General features: G+C 44.7%; 1 protein-coding gene across 5 annotated transcripts; it reads right to left on the reverse strand.

The window, feature by feature from the left end:
• Nucleotides 1–750: 750 nt before the first annotated feature.
• On the reverse strand, nt 751–17145 carry tab3 (TGF-beta activated kinase 1 (MAP3K7) binding protein 3). Of its 5 annotated transcripts, none has more exons than XM_023793733.2 (7): nt 16772–17145; nt 9363–9528; nt 8030–9272; nt 4149–4309; nt 3200–3293; nt 2961–3044; nt 751–1845 (listed from the first exon to the last, which is right to left on the reverse strand). In XM_023793733.2, the coding sequence occupies exons 2-7, from the start codon at nt 9462–9464 to the stop codon at nt 1697–1699; spliced, it is 1833 nt and encodes a 610-aa protein (XP_023649501.1). In that variant the 5' UTR covers nt 9465–9528; nt 16772–17145; the 3' UTR covers nt 751–1696. The 5 variants fall into 5 exon arrangements, with proteins under 5 accessions (XP_023649501.1, XP_023649500.1, XP_023649505.1 ...); XM_023793732.2 differs by having other exon boundaries at nt 9363–9531; nt 16772–17144; XM_023793737.2 differs by lacking the exon at nt 16772–17145 and adding an exon at nt 15829–16706.
• Between the last annotated feature and the right edge of the window lie 3779 nt (nt 17146–20924).

The raw sequence follows: 20924 nt of genomic DNA on the forward strand, positions 1-20924 counted from the left end.
CCGTTAAAAAAAAAAACAACCAGCTCACCGTTCCACTTCCTGGAGTACAAGCTCTTCCATTCTGATAGCCACAAATGCAGAAAAAAAAGTCACAATTAAAAGCATAAAGCAGCTAGAAGCAAGTGCAGGAGAGGAAGGCTGTCGTGATTTCACTGAAGATTACGTTAGATGAGAGGTCAAGCGGTGAGTGACCATATTTCCACCTATACAATGCATACTATGCATCCCAAACGGCGTCAATTGCAACAAGGGGGAACGGAGGTGCACCTTCTTTTTAAAAAAATAAAATAAAAACACATACACACACACACACACACACATATTGCAGCAGAATCTGGTTCTCAGTTTTAGTTAAATTACTGTTTTAACATGGTTCTGAGGTACCAAAAAACAACTAAATAAATTGAGATTTTTTCTCCAACCCGGCTATCTAGACGATTTGTGTCACTGACAACCATCATCAAAAAGTGCAGAAAAATCATATATAGGGGAAATACAGACACTAAAGATTCCTCATTACAGATGTAAGGGCCCCATACCTGCTGCACAGAGACCATTTAAGCCAATATCAAAGCAGGACTACCGGTTCACGCGAGCCAATCAAAACTTCTAAAACACCTGAATTAAAACTGACAGACACGCAGCAGGAAAAAAAATATGCAACATCTCTATTCTGAGGGAACCTTGGACTCTAATATAAAAATGTTATGAGTTAATGATGCCTATAAAACAAGGTGCAAGTCTCAGAGCTCCAACTCGCATTCGTTTAATGACCGAATGAATACTTTGATTTGATAACATCATACACCTTATTTCTACAAATGCTGCATTATCGGTTATTTGCAGGTAGTCTTTCATACTCTTTGGGCAAACAGTAAAAACCAGTCCAACTTGTTTAAACTACAGCCAATGTTATTTAGTAGTCCCCACCCCCCAAAAAAAAAAAAAAAAAATCACAAAATTCACAAATGATTCTGAATTATACAAAGACATGACCTTGTCAGGACAGAGGGAGATACACACATCCGCACGTATATATTCACACACTGTGTACCTCACAGTCCAGCAGTTTCACATAGAACGGGTGCTTTAAATACAGCATCCACACGAAGGAACATATTCAGATTACAGTGTAGCAGAGTATGCATAAAGGTACCAGGAATATATTTAAAATGCAAGTTCTCTTAGTGTCATTCAGCTTCGGAGCAGATACAGTGTACATCTAGCATGAGAACCATAACACCTGGATACTCTTTTTCAAGTCAGTCAATGCAAAGCAGTCATGTTCTGTAGGCCTGTAATCCGACAGAAGGCCCAGGTACTTTCCAGGTGACATGGGGGGATTGGGGGGGGGGATGGTGGTAAAGGCAATCAGTTTTTCACTAGGATATTGATACATTCCAGTCACCATGGTTACCGCCCACCCTCACGGAGATCTCTGTCCGGCCGTTTTCCAGGCAGCCAACTGTGCCGTGGGGTCTGGCTCTGCCCAGGGCCACTGCAGCTTCCTCACCCCGAGGCAGAAGGCCTCTGTGTGCCCTCATTTTATCTGAAATTAAAACATCTAGAGTAATGCAAACTGATCTAGGGAAGCTTCAGGGTGGGCACTCAAAGCTAGGGCGTGGCGTCAGCTAGGGCGTGGTGCGGCGGGGGCGGGGGGGGGGGGGATTGGGGGTGGCGTCGCCTCCACATTGGCTCAGGTGTAGCGGGGCATCTCGCACTGCTCGCAGCGGTTCAGCGCCGGATGGTTGAGGAAAGTGCAGCTCTCACAGTTCCACTGGGCCCCCTCAAAGTCCTCGTCCTGTGGGGCCGACCGGCCACCGGCCACGGAGCGCACGACTCCATCTGGAGGGGGGGGGGGGGGCAAAAACAGAGCTCACACACAGGGGAAGAAACCCAGCTGAACCACGCACAGGACACACCACGGTCACAGTGACACCGCACACGAGAAAGGACGCAATCACTCAGACGGCCAAGACAGAAACAGCCTAGATGGTGCCCACGGAATCCAGAGCCATCCATTCTACTTATCCAGTACATTACATTAATTTTGCAGTTGCTTTTACCCAGAGCGATATAAAATTCAGAAAGCAGGATCACAGTCTCTGATGCAATTGGGGGTTAAGGACCTCGCTCAAAGGCCCAACAGTGATATCACTCTGTCGACCCGGGGATTTTAACTATTGACCTTCTGATTACAGGTACAGTGTCCTAGCCCACTGAGCCACACACTGCCCCCAGTACAATAATGCAGTGACACCACCCACACACACAAGTTGGTCTTTCCTATCTAAATGGGGACCGTCCATTCATTTTTATGGGAAAAACCATAATCCCAATCACGACACTCTTAACCTCTACCCATCCCTAACCTTACCATAAGTAACCAACACAAATACAAGCATTTTTACTTTTTTGATTGCATTCAGAATTTTTTAAAAATGAGGTTATCCAAATGGGGACCTCAAAACATGTCCCCAAAAGTAGGGAAATTTCAGGTTTTACTACACTTTGGGGACAATTTGGTCCTCAAACGTGATCTATGCAAACCAACACACAGTCGTGTAATCATATCTTTTTGGGGACCGCTCATTCCTCATTCATTTGTATGGGAAAAATGCTAATGCTAACTATGACAAACTTAACCCCTACCCAACCATAACCATAACTAACCAAACAAAATACAAGTTTTTGCATTTGTAGTTTTTCAATTGCAGTCATGGATTTTTATAAAAAGTATGTAAAAAAAAATGGGTATTCATTTGGTCCCCACAAGGTAAGGTATACCTGGACCACACACACACACACGCCACAATGACAGAACAAGGGCTAAAAGCAGCAAGATGTGCGCGTCGGTACACAGCCTAAGCAACACGTCCTGTGATGCCCTTGTGGGGAGCGGCACTCCGAATCCCACTATGCTCTCCACCGTCTCCCGGAAAGGACGTGCTGAGGGTCACCTTTCTTCACAGGCTTCGGCGGCACCACGGGACCCGGCTGGATGTTGTCGTAGAAGTTGCTCATGGCTTTTGGGTCGAACTTCCCTGCAGAAAGCAGACATTCATTTGCGTGACGGCTCGCCTGAGGGGCCCCCGCCTACTAGAGGCACGACCCTGGGGGCATCTGTGAGCAGCAGGATGAGCTGCAGGCTGCCATCAGCCACGGGGTGACTCGGCCCTATGACGTCATTGGCCGGTACCTCGGATCTTCAGCAGGTCCGTCTCCTTGAGGGTGCAGTCGATGTCGATCTGCAGCTGCCGGTTCAGGCCCCGTAGACGGGTCATCTCCTCGGGCTGTGAGACACGCACGTTAGGGCGCCAGCATGTGACTCCAGACAAATGCGTGGGGTTCTTACAGCTCACAGAGACCCCGGCAGGCTGATGAGTACAAAATTTATGCCCCCCAGGCCAGTTTAAACTTGCTTAGACTTAAAAATAAATCAGCGTTTTGCTTCCATTAAAGTGAAAAGAACAAGCTTAATGAAGAGACTGATTTCATTACCAGCCAGAAAGGATTCTTTTAAGAATGAAAAAGCGTGCAAGTATCAGTTTCCGCTGGAGACACGCTGGAACTTAGAGCAGGACAATCGTCTGAAGAGGATTGTAATTCTCACTGTAACTATAATTTAACAGACAGTCTTGTATAGAAGGCGTAACGGTATGCTGAATCTTCACGGAGACTTCCAGAGCTGTTAATTGCTTTCATCGTTACAGGAAACGAGTGCTACATTCCTACACCCTCAAATGTGTGAGATGCTTATAAATAATTCACCTTTTACACACAACATAACTGTCCCTCTACAATGAAGGAGCAGAAACTGGATTGTTTGAAAGGGAGTGACCACTGAAGATATTACACAATGTAAAAAAGCATAGCTGCTGGACAGATCACTAGTCTGTAGCTTAAGGGCGTGCCATCCATACCGGCAGCCACACCTAGCCCTGATTACTCAGGACAGCAGCCAGCTTTAAATCAGCCAGTGCAGAAGCACAACAAAAGCATGGAAAAGGTGTCCATCCGGAGCTAGATATCCCATGATGCATTACAGTCTGAGCCACGTCCTCACAGAAGACCACCTGAGTGCTATCAAAAGCGAGATGGCCCCCCAGCACAGGGTGAAATGTATGGGGGGGGGCACCTGAACTCACCCGAGGAATAAAGCTGGAGCTGTTGACCCTGCGGAAGCGCCTCTGCAGGGCATCGTACTCCATCTCGTTCACATCGGCCTTCAGTTGCTCTAGCTTCTGCCGTTCCAGAAGGAGCTCCTTCACCAACCGCTCCATCCTTGCTCGCTGGTGGAGCAGGAGAGCTTTTTTTTTTTTTTTAAAAAAAAAAAATATATAAAAAAAAAAAGCAGACAAACAGGGTGGAATTAGATATACAATCACAGGGGCTGACATGCTGTCAACTTACACCAGTCAGTCTGCTTCACATTCACAGGGTCATTAGATTTCCAAGCACCAAAACTTCCATGACTTTCACCCACAAAGGGCCACAACTATTTCAGGCTGTGCTGCAGCAGCAAGTCTTTAAAGAACATCACGATGCCGAAAAATGACTGAACGCCAAGCCACCTACTCTGAACCCTAACCACATTCCGGCAGCACAGGTAAAGCTGGACTACATCCTGATACAGCAGAATAGGGCTGTTACTATCGACTACATCACCAATCAAGTAATGTACCGATTAACCTGAGTTATTTACATAATACATGTATAAATTTCTATTGCAATTGGTGCGAGGCAGGACCTGACCCTGGATGGGGCACCAGCCCATCGCAGGGTACACTCACTTACTCACTTAAGTTTTTGGATTGTGGATCTAGCGTAAAACCACACACAGTGAGAACATTCAAACTACACACACACACAAACACACAGAGTGGCAGTGTGCAGCAACAGCATTATCCAATTCACTAGAAACGCTATTAAATAAAAGCACGTCATTTGTCGGCATTGCTTTGCGTCTGTTAGCACAACTTGAGGCAGCACTGCCAATTTGGGTCACACACTGGTGACATTGGTAACTGTTTAGTTCTATTTATGTAGTTAATTTTAGGTAATATTCCAAGTTCTTTTGCTTCACAAATATTGTGAATATTATGTAAGATGATGCAGCTATGTGATGAGGACAGCCTTCATTTTAGCGGCAATTATCTTGAGATAGAGATAGCAGAAAGTAAATAAAGCAAAGTACTTGAAAGCAAAGTAATGACAGAGAATAGGCTATTCCAAGAGACTGAAGGGCACAGAGGTTACACTTGTCTATGGTTAGCCTTAGGAGCCTTAAACCAGAGTCTTCTGAATTTCATTTAATGTGAAGTGCTTCCACACAACTCAGGCCTTTGCTCTTTATCCAGACCCTCTCAACTCAACCCAGGACTATTTATAGAACACGTTTCCAGAAACAAAAGTCACACCACAGTGCTTTGAAGGGGAAAAAAAGAACCATATAAGACTACTTGGCAAAAAAAGTAGGTTTTTAGCTTAAAGAGGCGGGAGACATATGGGAGGGAGACATAACATGCAACCATAGACTGTTCGAAAGCCGTGGAGCATGTACTGCAAAGGCGCCATAACCCTTATAGTAAGCCTAGACCAGAGAGAAACTAGTAACAACTGATTGGATGATCTAAAAGGATGATAGTGAAGACAGACATAGAATATGCGCAAGGGCTTTGAACACCGTCAGAAAAATCTGGAAATCAATCCTATATCTCACAGGTAGCCAGTGAAAAGAAGCTCGGATAGGAGAAACATGATGTAGTTAAAATCCCGGCAACTGGTTAATTCCAAGATACAGCGAATTACAGCAGCCGAGTCTAGAGGTCACAAACACATGAGTAACAGGTTCAAGGTCAGCTGGTGAAAGAATGGTCCAAATCTTGAAGAAAAATATTTAACAACCAAATTTTATGAACATAAAAAAAAAAGGGTCCAAGTGACTGGACGGCTTTAAACAAGCCATAAGGGACGACTGAACTATTGCATAACAGTAAATAGATTTGCCAGTTTAGGCAAGAGGTGAAGAGGAAAAAAATCACCAATTGCAATGGAAAACATTCTGCTTATTATATATTATCTAATGAAATTCAGCACTTACCCTCTCAAACCAAAATTCAGTAACTCTTCTAGCAAAATATAGTTTCTACTGTATCAAACTCAGCAGATAGGTCCAAACGTATCAGAGAAGCTGGGGTCCCCGAATTAATAAAGAACATCATTCTAAACTTAAAAGAGCAGTTTCAGTTCTATGATGGGTCTTAAAAAATGATTGAAGAGGTCAGCAAGACAAGTAGTAAGCAGCAGCAAGTTAAGTAGTTAATTGAATAAAAACATTCATCTCTATATTTTTAGTAGTAATAGGAAGCTATGAAATAGGCCTAAAATTAATGAGTTTATCATAGTCAGAATAGGGTTCTTAAAGAAGCCGGCAAACAGCCGCATATTTAAAATTACCTGGGACAGACCTGTACTGAGAGCGCTATTAATATTTAAAATGATTAGCCCAATTACATCAAGCGTATACTTCAGCAGAGCAGCAGGAATGATGTCAGAGACAGTTTGTAGATTTCAGACTGCTTACTGCTTAGAACCAAAAAGTTGCAAGTGAGACTGGTTCAAACTGGCCTAGACTTTAAACAGGGCAGTGAACCAGCACAGATTGGATCGTACAGTGGGGGTGTAATGCCAGACCGTAAAGATTCAATTTTGATCATAAGAGAGAAAATGTCGTTTGACAAAGCCAAATTTCAAAACCCAAAATAGGAGGGTGAAATAAAGAATTTATACATTAAATGACACGATGTGCATTCTTATCAAATCAAGTCAGATCGTTATTCCTCGATTCCTTAACCACATTTTGATAATGGAAAACTAGATCGAAAAATTTCAAGGAAAACTTGGAGCCTCTCTTTCTTCAACATTTATTTGGCTCTGTGGCAGATCTGTGCGAGTGTCCGGGTAGATCCACTTAGCCAGGGTTCTTGTTTGGGTCTTTTGCAAACTGGTTTCAGAGGAGCCACTGACTCCAGGGGATTTGAACAGGTAGAGTTTTAAAAAAAAGGAGTTAATTCCTTGGCACTTGTCTGGCAACAAGAGGGCCAAGGGATTGAAACAGAATGAATCAGAGAGCCAGTCTGCAGTAGCAGATTCAATTCAAGTACAGAGCACGGTAAGTATATAAACACCTTTTGCAGTACAGTGAGTCGTTAAAAAAAAAAAAATAGGCAAGTGATCAGAAATATGAATAGCATCAATTTCAATATTAATTAATATTAATATCACATAACAAGACCAAAACTAAAATATGACCACATTCATAAGTGGGAGCTCACACAGCTTGCCTTAAGAGTCTAATAGAGTTTGAAATTCTTTGCCCAGGGGATTTAAGGGGCAACAAATGTGAATATTAAAGCCCCCAATAATAAGGGCTGCTAGCAGAAACTCAAACTTCCATCAAAAAGTTAAGTTGTTCTTAGGTGGTCTGGTTGTTACTCCACACAAGACGGAAGATTCTGGGGTTTCAAAGAGCTGCAGTTCAGAACTGGAGTAAACATCCAACTTCAACATGCAAGTGAGTGAGTTTGTGGTTAATTAAAAAATTTGTCTCCAGCTTCCAGTAATGCACTCAGGTCACCTCCTTTTAGCAGTTATGCTCCACTGGTCTTCAACCACATTGCCAGGTAATCATACCAAATCAGTAATCATAGCAAATACTAACTGATGCTTTTTAAAAAACAGAGTAAGAGAGTTTAATCAAGTAATTGTGACAACAGAATAAACCTGGGAGAGCATTGTATGCTGAAATACAGTCTTGCTTCTACTTGTGGGGCCACATCATTTTTACAACAACCGACAGTCTGATAACTCAAAGAACTGGAAATGTGTTTGTCCAATTTAAGCGGTGCACATATTATGATTATCGATTTTACACAACATGCTACTCATTGCTTTCAAAGCGTCAGAAGACCCATGTCATTCCTGAAAGCAGTGGACCAAAGAACCCCACCAACAGACCATGACTCACCCTGAGTGTATGCGTAGTCATCAGAGCCGGAACTGGACCTGCGCGGCATGTTGTTGATCTTACTGGAGATGTTGCCTGGCAACACGGTGATAGGCAGGATGGGGGCGGGCGCTGCAGGATGCTCCGCCTGGTCCACAATGTTGAGCAGAGATTCAGTCTCCACGGTCGGTGACTCCAGGGGGCGCCCCTGAGTCCGGCCGGGCGACACCTTGATCTTGATGTAGGCATTCCCGGGCTGGGGGGAGGAGGCTGGGAGGGGCCGCGCGGGGACCGGGTGGATGTACATGCCAGGGTGAAAGGAGCTGGTCAAGCTGATCCCCCGTGACGGGGAGCTGGGGGAGGAGTTAGTGGAAATGTAGAGGGAGTTCTGACCTCGCGGCTGGCTGATTCCAGGAGAGCCGCTACGCTGAGCCGGGGTGGGGGCTCTCTGCCCCCCCTCTAAGCTGATCTCTATCTGGTTCTTCAGAGGGGTCTTGGAAGACAGGTGGGGCAAGTAAGACATGGACTGCTGTGCCTGGTAGGGCAGGCCAGGCACGTTGGGGGGGCTGATTGGGAGAAACGCGTGGGCTGCCTGCTGGATCTGATGCTGCGGGGAGCTGTAAGGGGACGGGAACTGGGATGGGGGCGGGGAGTGGTACGCCGTCTGGGGGACCGGCTTCCCGGGATACGGGGAGGCGTAAGGGGATGGCGAGAAAACCGGGACGGCAGGCGAGGGCCAGGGGGCGGGCTGGGGGCTCTGTGAGGGGGCGGGCCGGACGTACAGGGCGCTGCCCCCGGCGCCGCTATAAGGGGAAGTGGGGATCTGTAGGGCCTGAGGCACAGAGGGGATGCTCTGTGGGAGCGTAACCGTGATGGGGTTCATGGCGTAGTGCGGCACTGGGGGATAGGGCACGCCGGGCGGCGGGGTGCCGGCAGAGCGGCCCGGATCGTTCACAAAGAAGGGGCTGTACCCCGGCGACGGCGCCATGGTGGCAGGGGCAGAGTGCGGCTCCTGGAACACCATGGGACGCTGTCCGGCACCAGGGCCGCCTCGCTGGGGCTCGATGTGCCCATCGCTGGAGCTGTGCACCAGGGGGCGCCCTCCATTCGCTTTGGCGCCCTCTGTGGACGGGTAGCCCAGGCTGATGTGCAGCATGTGGTTACGGGCCAGGCGGCTCTCTTCGGGGCTGTGGTACTCCCCGTACAGGTAGCGATTACTCTCTTGAGCCAGCAGAAGGCAACACACGTCCAGGTTGTTGTTGTTCTTGGCGAGAAGCACAGAGACACGCCGGTGATTAAGCGTCACACTGCTTAGGACACCAGGCTGCCGATACAGGGCGGCGCATCCACATACCTGCAGGAGGCACTGAGACACCACATCCTCTGGGATCTCAGGGAAGCGCAGCTTCAGGTCGTGCAGGAGCTGGTAGTCAAGCTGAGGGACCGCCTGAGCCATCCCCGCGGCGAGAGAGTCACTGGCCCCGCCGCTGCAGTCTCTCCTCCGGCCCTCCTCTCATCTTCTGCTGGGTGGATGACAGCACAGGAGCAGGCAATGAGAGAGATGACAAAGAACAGAGAAGAATGTGCTGCATTCCTAAATGCTCATCATTGTCTCGCTGTGGCCGCGAGCCATTTGACAATAAGCTGCGAGACAGAAGCTTGGATAAAGCGCTCCTTTGGTTTGCTTTGTTCTGCCAACACACTTCATTTCCGTCCGCCGAACACACACACCACGACTTCCTCAACCTAGCGGCCTTGAAGTCCACAAAACCGATCATATTCCGAGTTGCAAGAGCCCATTATTCAGCACAATGCAATTCCACTGGGAGGGACACAGGGACGCTCAGCTCAGGAGCCCTTTATTAAAGCGAATGAGGAGAGGAAGTAATGCGGCAGAAATATTAGCGGGAAGAGGGAAAGCGATCTCTGAGGCAGTGACGCGGGCATGAAGGATCACCTGTAGCTGATGCAAACAGCATGATACAGCACGACAAAGATGAGTCATGGGGAACGTGAGATTTTACGAGCACAAACTCTGAACCGGTTTCGAAAGTCATCAACCCCGTCGCTACTTTAATGAAGAGTGCTGCTGGAATAGCTGGATTTCCAGGAGTGATGAGGGATTCACAGCTACGCGAACATAACTTTGGTTTCTCAGTTCATTTTTGATGTATACATCAGAAGACAGCACGTCGCTTGTTCCCCCACTAGCTCAGGACAGACTTTCCCACTGCTCTCCTGCGTCAGCGAGAGAACACTAAAGTGATATGCCCGCCTTCAAAGCCAAATCCCCAGCTGTCGCTAGGAGTGCTCCAGGACATTTCAGGGATCGGAATTTCTTGTAGTCTTTTTTGACAGACATTACAAAACAGACTTTCATAATATGCTGCATATTGCCCCTTGATATTGTGCTTTCAGCAGCCAACACTGGTGAGGGAAATTTACGCAAACAAGAAAAACCAACACTGCCACTACAAACCAAAAGCCTTAACACGTGTGTAATGGCTTATGTTTAATACGGACAAGAACATATTTTAAAAGAGAATGGCACTGATTTATACAAAAGCAGAGCTAGCAAACTGACAGTGTCAGAGGTCTGTTAGCGCTGAAGCTAGGAAGGTTAACCAGCAGGATAAAAAGATCAATTGCAGACTGAACAGCAGATGGGAAATTGAAGTCATATTCAATTAAGCCACCGTCACTTAGTCATAGAATCTCTTTTCTGGTTGATAAACTATGTGGACCCGCCTGCTAGTTTTAAAATACTGGAATGTTTAAATCTTTTACATACCATCTTCTCGGTAATTATGCAATTAATGTAATTAAAAATCTTCATAGTACAACCCACCATCTCTGTCTCACATGTGCACTTGCTGATTATCTTAATATGACAATGAACAGGCTGGTTATGGAAGCCCAAAGGCAGAAAGCAATAAATTTAATCTGAATGCAAGTCATATAATAAAAGTTAGGAATATATCTGTAGCTGCCATAAACTGCTGAGTGAAACCTTAATGTGCAGAAGGAGGAAGTAAAAATTTGATTTCATTTTAAAAAGCTGGCCACTTCATTTCTACTCACTCAATTTCTGCATGCAAAAAATGACTACAGGAGCGTAGATTCCTTTATGTATTGATAAACTGGAATTACTCTTTGCACAGGACTGGTTGAAGTAAGTCGGTGGTGCTGGATTTAGCAGACTAACAGATTTCACAGCTCCTTACTTGCAAGTCTTGGGAATAAAAAGCCATCGTTACTTTGAGCTGACTGGTTTTGCACATCAAGAGATTCTCTTGATGACATAAAAATTATACAAGGTGCTTCTGCACTACAGCAGACCAGCTGGGCACAAAACCTCACACCAGATCATAGGCCAGATGGCAGTGGAAACGCTGCCTGTACTTCCCACCAAACACGTCACATAAATCAAAAGTTTTGTCACGAAAAAGGGGAACCTGTATACGGTGCTCGGATGAGGGGGGGAGGGGCTAGAACCTGATTATCTCCATAGCACTTTGTTACGGTTACATAACAGTAGTTCATAGATGACACTCCTGTTCTTAGTTTCGAGTAAACAAGGAAGTCAAATGTCTCCGTCTTGCGCTTCCTGCTGGTATTTCTCATGGGGCGAACTTTGCAGTTACACAAGCGGATCAAGACTGTGGTTTAAGCTAACTTGTCGTCACCCCCTAAAGCCCAATTACCAGTGAACCTGTACCCATGGGCTAAACTTAGGACTCACAAGGGAAATGCTTCTATATGCTCAAGACCCCAAAAGCACCCCCCTCTACCTGCTTCCTGAGCTAAGTGCTAACCAGAGGAAGAAGATCATTACGTACATTTCAGCAGTTACATTTTCCATGGAAACACAAACAAACACTTACCTGGTTGCACCCAAGGCTTCTGTACAATAAGTTGGGTTGAGGGCAAGACTTTCAAGTTCTTTGGAAAGGCAAGTTCCCAGCATGTGTACTCTTTACATTCTGATTTCTTGCTTTGATCAGAGCTTGTCGAGTACAAGCATTTGGCGAGGGGTTTGATGACGAAACACCCAGTCTGCTTTGCGAAACGGCAGCTTTGAGCAAGCGTCCTTGTGCGCCCGAGGACTATGAAAGGATGCAGATTTCATGCGGCACTAGCAGCAGCGATTTCCGTATGAATGAATGTTACATTCGTGCAAACGGTTTCAGGCCCAGCATTAATGGGGACAAGCAGTGCAAAGACAATCCTTTGCTGGAAGTACATTTTCTATCAGCAGATGGACCAGACACTGGGCTCTCTGCTCTAACAACCCACAAACTGCTAAAATCAAGGCTAGCAGTAAAATCACAAGCACAAACTCTTCACCGGTATATGTGTGTGTGTGCGCACGCTCGTGTCACAGAGGACATGTCAGAGCTATGGTGCAGCACTAATTAAGGAGAATCGTGATGCTAAAATGCAGCCATTGTCCAGATGGCCATCCACAGACAGAGTCCAACAACAAGGCACCTGCCATGACATGAAGCTTGATACGTGATTATTTTCAATGTAGAACTACTCAGTATGACCCTCTCAATACCACAGCAGACCTTCTCCATCAACCTAAGAGTGGAAACACACCGCACCAGATCTACTTCTAACAAATACCAAATTTTCACATTCAAAAGTACATTAACACCAAAATGATTTTTATACTTAACTGGAAGTGCAACTGAAATACTGTTTCCACGCAGATACATGGCTCTACATATGGAAAATGACAATTTTTGTACACATTCGTCAATTAATGTGCATTTTCTGACTTTTCGTACATTTAAAAAAATACTAATAATTCATTTATGTATTCTCACATCTAAAAACAGTAAGATAAACAATGATTGGGAAACAGCCTCAGAGGAGTCAATTAACTATTAAAAAGCAGATTAAAAATTTCCTTCTCAATTACTCAGCAATATGGTGGAAAGACACAGTTAACAAGAATGGAAATAAGCAAAAAGTTGTGTACAAATACTTCACATAACCAATATTCACTATATGTGCAACATCTCGGACTGACCTAGCCTGTCTATCAATTTTGACTTAAAACATTTTGCTTTATACTAATCCTGTATGTCAAAAACCGCAGCTAAAATGAAGATTAGCCCCGTCACTTAGCTGTTACCTTACATAATACAGCAGATATACAAATTATTTTTTGTCAGCCAATTGAGTTTTGAGTAGGACTGAATACTGGAAAAAATGTTACTGTGATATTATGTTTTTGAGATATTTATGAGTTTATAATTTACTACATAGCCAGAAAGAACTATTTACCATGAGTGTGTCAATTAAGTCGCTGCAAATTGTGCCAACAGACCCAAAGCAGTGCCGAAAAATCACTTACTTTTGCTCAATATCGTCTCTAAGGAATACAAAATATTTCAGTATAGTGGTCTTTATGACCAGTTTGTGACCCTTCTCTCATCCTTTTCTCCTCTACACTCATTTTTAATTTCTCACAAAAGGTGCCACAGTCCAACAGCAAGGCGGAGAACAATTATGATTGTCTGAGAGTGCATGCAGAGCTCATGCAAAAGCAGCAGCTGTAAACTTTAAACTTGATTTTTTTTTTCTTTACATATACTAGATAAAACTGCAAAAGAACCATCATTAAAATTGCAAAGACTGCCAAGTTTTGTTTCCTATGACTGAGCAAAAATATTTACTGCAACTAATTGATGGTTTGAACCCAGCAGACAATCGTGGGCATTGCAATGTGACAGTTGTAGGCACGCAAAATGCCATATCGATATTAATATCACACAATCTATGGGTGGCACAGTGGCGCAGCGCACATGCACAGTGGTAACATCATCAGCACACACAGCTGCTTTGTCTGCATGTTCACCTTATGTGTGTGGCTTTTCGAAAGATTGTTAGATTTCATTCCACTGTCCAAAAAACATGCAACTCAAGGGAACGAGTAGCTAAATTGACCATATGTTGCCTCACACCAAATGCAAACTGAATATATTATAAACAAAAGATTATTCTAGGAATGGTAAGATTAAAAATCACTGGATTACTTGATTATTTATACTACTGATAGCGACATCCTTAAACAGCTTCAAAATAATCAGTTTACCATTGGTCACTTATGTTAGTTCCCCATTTTACATCATCAGCCACTGAGCAACAGCCTGGTTTGACGCAAATCTTTAAGTGTCCCAGCCTGCAAACTTAGAAACATGCAGCGTAGACATACTCCAACCCACGCTGCTGAGGACTTGTGTACTCTGTTTTTCCCCCACATATGTAATTAATGACTTCAGCATTCATGTGTGGTAAAAATCACAACAGCAATACATTTTTAAGTATTAAATGCATTTAAATGTCACACTGCATTCAATCTCATAGCCAAGAGAAAGAATTTTTAAATCGCAGTGCTGGGGCTGGCTGCACATAATTGGATGATTCTCAGGGGACAAAAGTCCAGCCAAGGAACAAGCAGCAGGACACGTTAGCAGCAGCCACTTGAGCTGGAATCGCACTTTCCATCTCGCAACGTAGGCGGGGAAACTGGCCTCATTGTCCAGCACCCTTCACTTCCTATCACACAATTAAATGTAAACATTTCCGAAATGTGGTTGAAACTGCCGTCTCATAACAGGCACTGGTTACCCTTGTATAACTACAATATGTAACGTGATTACCATGCAATTTCACAAGATCTTTAACCTTTAAATTCTCTCTAGGCCAACCTCCAGGCTTGCATGACCCCATGTGATGGATGAGTGACAGACTACTGAATTCTGGCAGGCTGCATGCCAACCGAGCCAATCACAGCTGTACTGAAGAGAGTCTGAAGATCTCTGGAGACCCAGCAGTGCACAAGACACTGCATAAACACACACATACCGGAAACTGTTGCTTTTCCCTAGATTTTACTCGGGATCCAATAGTACTAAACAGGTTTTAGGTGTTAATCATTCATTTTAAACAAGACACCCAAATATGCCAGAAAAACCGTGTATTCGTATTAAATATACATATTTCATGCGCTACAAATTATGACAAAGGTCATTTTTCATTTTACATTTTTCATCATCGTCGTTACCATAAGTTTAACTGTTTAAACTATATCGATAAAGCAGGTGTTGGGGCAAACAGTAATATACCGGCCTTCCTGTCGTTTTGGGGCCCGGAAACGGTGCCCAAAGCCTCGGCATTACTATGCATCGTCCGTCGCACAGGCTCCCAGGTAACAGGGCTGTCACTGCTGGAGAGACTGGTGCTTTTCCAGCCCAAAAGAAACCGGACGCTTGAAAAATAAGTGGATGTCACGGTACATATATATACACACACACACACACACACACACACAATACAGAACAGATAATATTACCATAAACATTAATGTACAGACATGGTTTACATCTTAGTCATAAAAGCAACACTCTTCCGGGGTTAAACATATACTGCGATTATTATATTAACCCACCCTTAACTGAAAAGGCTTCCAAAATATTTCCCATTAAATAAGAGTCCAAACACACCCTATACAAATATACAATGCACCTGAAAGCGTTTCTAGCAAAAATAAAAAAAAAACATTTAATCATTTAAGAACTCATATCTGGTTATTCTTAAGCACCTTACATTCAGGTGCTCGGCTCGATTTATCCTCAAAAAGAAAATTTACTGGAAACTCATCGCGGGGACTCGGTGACACGGAGCCAGAGAGGCGGAAGGCCGGCCGTGGCAGTACGGAGAGCCGATCTAGCGCCGCAAGGCCGAAGCGGCCCAGGACGCCGGCATTGGCTCCAGGCGAGCCTTAGCGCTGGAGACATATTACTAACCTCGTAGGAGTCCGCGTCTAAAACCGCCACAGTAAAAAAAACAAGCGTTTAAAGGGTAACAGGCGGCCACCACAAAGCGGTCTGAAGGCGGACCGGGAATCGATAGACCCCCCCCGGTGTGTTTTGCTAGCTTCGCTGAGCGAGGTGACTTGGCTTGTAGTCACAAGATGCGTTGCGCAACCGTACATCCGAAACACTTGGTTGGTAGTCGAAAAAACGAATTTCGGCGTCACAAATAATTTATGAACTGAAGGGGGTAAGATATTTGCACGAACGCGACGCGGGAACGTGTTGCTGCTGACAAGCCGCCGGGCCATCACCGTCTTGTTCTTAGCCAGCTAGTATAGCTAGTCCTCTCAGCCGGCTTCGCAGGCAGCCTAACTGACAACCCGGCAATATGCGAAGCGTTTTCTTATCATAGCTGCAGGGAAACTGGGGGCTAAACTTCCCCCAAACGCACGGAGGCTATGATATGAATACAAGCGCGAAGGTCTCAAACTATCGAGGGTTAGTTGGTTTTGGCGGTCGGTCCGCGGCGGCTCGGCGTCCCGCGGCAGCTTCTCCGGGTGTCGCTTAGCTACGGCGTCGCTGACATCTCGAGCCGAGACAAAGCACGCGCAGACTCATACAGGCATGCACGCGCAGAAGACCCCCTTCTCCGGCATCACTGCGGCTGCAGCGGGTGCCCGTGCAGGCTACCGAGTAACCCCTCCAGTCAACAGAAACTACACCGGTTTGCTGATACCTGGAAGGATACCCATTCAGGACAGGCGACCAGCTACACCAGCGCGACACAGACACCTTGGGTGGAACCTGTCCCCCAAACAAGACTGCAGAATTAGCTACGCACGTACAGATATTGACGGAAAACAGGCGGAGGCAACGCAGCAGTCTCAGCTGAGTTGCATTTAATTATGTCCCCTTTCAGTTATAGATTACTTACCACTCGTTCATTTCCTCCAGCCGACGGCCATTGCACGAACTGGGTCGCAGCCTACAGATGAGATTGAAACGTACTGGCCCGGCTGCAATTCAGCGGCTACTCCGATCACTGCGGGAATTTATCCACAAGACTAGTTCCTGCAGGTCCCTGCGAACATCACATTTCCAATATGGCGTTCAGGATGCTTCTTCGTATTTTCGGTGCGTCTCACCAAACGTCTCGGCGTCCACCAGAGCTTCCATCGCCACCTATAACGTCGGAGGATGAACTACAACCAGACAGCAGCTGAACCGCTCGAACGCTACCCAGCAAGGCTAACGAGTAGTATCAACTAAGCTTGGGTAAATTTCCAAGACTTAATTCTCAAGGCTTTGTTTTAATTTTTAATTCGCACAAGATATGTTTAATCCACTGTTTTCTATGTGTAAGCAGTATAAATTAAATAATTCTTCACAACCTGCATCTGTCTTTAAGTATATCTGATCCCTGGTCTTACAACTATGCTGTGACAGTGATTATAGTGTTGAGCAGAGCCAGCTCACATTGTTTGAGCTTTTCCTCGTGCCATGCTCTCTGTGCCATGCACTCCTGTTCATATACTCCCAGGCTTAACAAGAATAAACCATTGCATCAAAAATAAACCACCATCTTTTCTGTTTCCGAGGCAGCTGCTTCATATTCTTTCAAAATCAATAGATAACTGGGACTTAATTGAATTTCAATACCACCACTGGCTGGCCTGTTATGAAGTCAACAGGAAGCACACCTCCTAATTTTTATGAAAACAGCACACATGCCATTTGACCTACATGCACTTGAAAGAAAAATCATGCAACATCTATTTCTGTTTGTTAAGGATTTGTCTATTAACACATAGATTTTTGAGAAGTGCTTCTGGGGGTAACCATGTAGGAAAGGGGGAAGCATTGTGTAAGTGAAACACTTTTTTTCCAGATTGTTTGTGTGACTGTGCTTTTTCAAAAATTGTTCCAGTCAAGTCAGAAGACAATGTTGCTCTGCCGCCCTCCAGGACTGCAGTTTGACACCCCTGGTTTAAGTGTATAGAATTCCATCCATCCATCTATCCACCAGCTACTTATCCTGGGGCGCCTGGAGCAAATGGCACATTAAAGTTGCAAAATAAAGGAATTCTTTCATGTTCTGAATGAATTTAATTGTGTTTTTGCTAGTTGTAATTGTGCTTTAAATATCTGGATGTCTAAAAAGCACTTTCTGGAACTTTTGGTTGCTCATTGTTGCATCAGCATATGCCTGAGAGACACCCTCCTGATCTCAGGAACTCTGACACCCAGTGAGACGTTATTCCAGTGAGGCATCACCCCAGGCTCTGGGAGGCAGTGACTGTGTCCTAGATGGGATTTCAGAGAGGGAGGATTCTGGTGATCGTGATGATCTTTATAGTTTCTTATGATGGTGAGTCAGTAATCAGCCATGGCTGTGCCTTCATCGAATGAAAATGGTAGGAAGACACCACCATCCACCAGAGAAAGGATATTGAAATTTGAATATGGAATTACAGAACGGTCTGCATCGCCACAACAAAGCCAAATGGCATGCTGTCAACTTCCTATATAATCAAGTGGTTTACATGCATTCAAATCCAAGTTATTGCAATCAGGGCTTGAACCCTTTATACCTCAAGCAATAGAGATGATTATACAGGGCATGACTGATTGGGGTGGGGGAGGGGTGCTATGCATTTCAATAGATCAGTATTTCCTGTGATCATGCAATAAAAGTGAGAGCTGACTGTGCTGGTTACAGCCCCACTAATGGAGGCACCGGGCAAATGGGTGAATTTTGCACACATCAATTTTTTTCCCAGAAGTGCTCCTGCCATATCATACTGCCCCAAGCAAAACCTGAATGTCCTGAATGTTGTTATGAAAACAGGGAATGGAGATGCATCGCTGGGCACAGCACAGCATAAGGAGGCACCAATCATCCAGAGCGGCACTTTCAACAAGCGAGGCTGGGGGGTGGGGGGGGGGGGGGGTCACAATCTTCAGAAGGTGCTGGTAACATATTCAATCTCCAGTGCATGACTGCACGTCTGGTGATTTGCCACAGTGTTAGTATTTCTGCATGTAAAACTGAAACAATGCAGCAGTGGAAGGGTGGAAAGTTGCATTCACCCCAGATATTCCTCCACATCCAGAGATGAGATTGGCCACCTTAATCCCCTTTGGCTGTCACTGCTGTCCAGCATGTTCATGCTGAGACTCCACGGCTCCCCTGCAGTGAGTAAAGATGCCAACAAGAACTCATTGGACCGGTGCCCCCCCCACACACACACACACAATACCCCTCAGCATGACAGCAAAATCAATACCATATGAATGTAAGAATGCAAACTGAGTGAAGAATACAGCAATGAGGATTTCAAAAGGTTAAGAGTTTTTCCCAAATATTTCTGGGATCAACTGAATATGCACATGTGAATAATTTATTTATTAGGCATAGATTTAAAGAAAATGTGTTCATCTTCCAGTAAAATTCAAACAAAAGTGCATTATAATTTAAAGCATGAGAGTCAATTTAACCTGCAATATAATGGGTGCAACGATTTTTCAATAGAATACAAGTGTTGTGTTTGAATGTAGCTAGAACTTAATTATTAGGCTATTTTTACAACAGATGCAATCAGGAGTTATTTCACTAAATGTGGGTAAGTACTGTATATAAATGCATGCACAACAGCAAACATTGATGTTTAATTATAACACAGGATATTGTCAACTGTCAGCTAGAAAAAATAAACACTGCATGTTTACGTTTTGGATGGCTGAGTGAGAAGTGCTGTTAGCTCCAAGGCTGCGGGTCCATATCCGGCCTCAGCTCTGCGTGTGCGGAGTTTGCATGCTCCCCCTACAGGTATGTTGCAGGAATTCTCCCCTGCAGTCTAAAAACATGCAGTTAGGCTGATTGTCATCTCTAGATTGCCCATAGCATCCAATAGTGATGGATTTGCATTCAATCCAGGGTGTACCACTGTCTTGTACCCTATTCTGCCTGGGATAGACTCCAGCCCCCCTTCTGGCCCTGACCAGGAAAAGCAGTTGGAAGATGAATTTGAACACTGACCAGCCAGCATTTTTTTCTCCTATTGCTAAATATACTTAAATTTGTTAAGTTGTCTCTAGGGTCCAATGTTAAGGTTCTAGCCATCAATTTTCTGTACCCACTTGTTTTATGCATAGTCACAGGAGTCCAGAACCTATCCTGAAAGCTGCGGGCACAAGGCTGGGAATAACCCAGGACGGGGTGCCAACCCCCGCTTTAAGATTAAATCATCAAAATAAAATAATTAATTCATAGTAAATATAATTTAAATACCATAAACATTTTATGGCATTAATTATTAGCTAATGAATGTTAAGAGAGATTCTTAGGGTTTGTCAATCTAACGCCAGTGTTCTAATATTTCTCACATTAAATGCCGCACATTTTTCATTTTGTTGTATGCAGTGTCTGTGTATTGTGAGACTGGCACATCATGCCAGCCTCCAGGTGGCACCCATACACTGCATCCAGTTTTATTACAACCGCTGCCCACAGGGCCACAGCTGAGTCACTCAGCCAGCTGCATTCTGGAGGCTGTACAGGACCTGGAGAAACAAACCCGCCCGTGCAGCTGTATATTTACACTAAGAAGCAGTTTGAATAAGCTATAGATACAACATCGATGCGCCAGACTGCACTGGACAGACCGGTTGCACATTTATAATCCTTAGTGTGTACGACACACTGAATTACCACCTGTAACCATGGACGGTATTATATATAGTGTCAGTCAGTCCACTGCATTCCAGACCTTTCAGTAAGAGGGGAGCCAAAAGGACATATTGTTTGTCTAAGGATGATTGTGGTGGAGAGGTCTCCTCTTTGCACTTACGTTAGAACGGCCTTCCTGCTGTTACTTTCAGATGCGAGGGGACGTGACGGGATGCATCATTGTCGGCTTTGTGTGAAGCCCATCATTGTGTAGAAGTTCTCACCTTATAGTATCAGGCTATATATACATAATATGCATATACAGTAGTATACATGCATAATAATATAAGTATATAATAGTATAATAGTATTCACAGAGGTAGAAATAACATTTAAACTATAGTAAAAATTCTATTCT

Source organism: Paramormyrops kingsleyae, chromosome 1 (genome assembly GCF_048594095.1).
Source record: "Paramormyrops kingsleyae isolate MSU_618 chromosome 1, PKINGS_0.4, whole genome shotgun sequence".
Classification (NCBI taxonomy): Eukaryota; Metazoa; Chordata; class Actinopteri; order Osteoglossiformes; family Mormyridae; genus Paramormyrops; species Paramormyrops kingsleyae.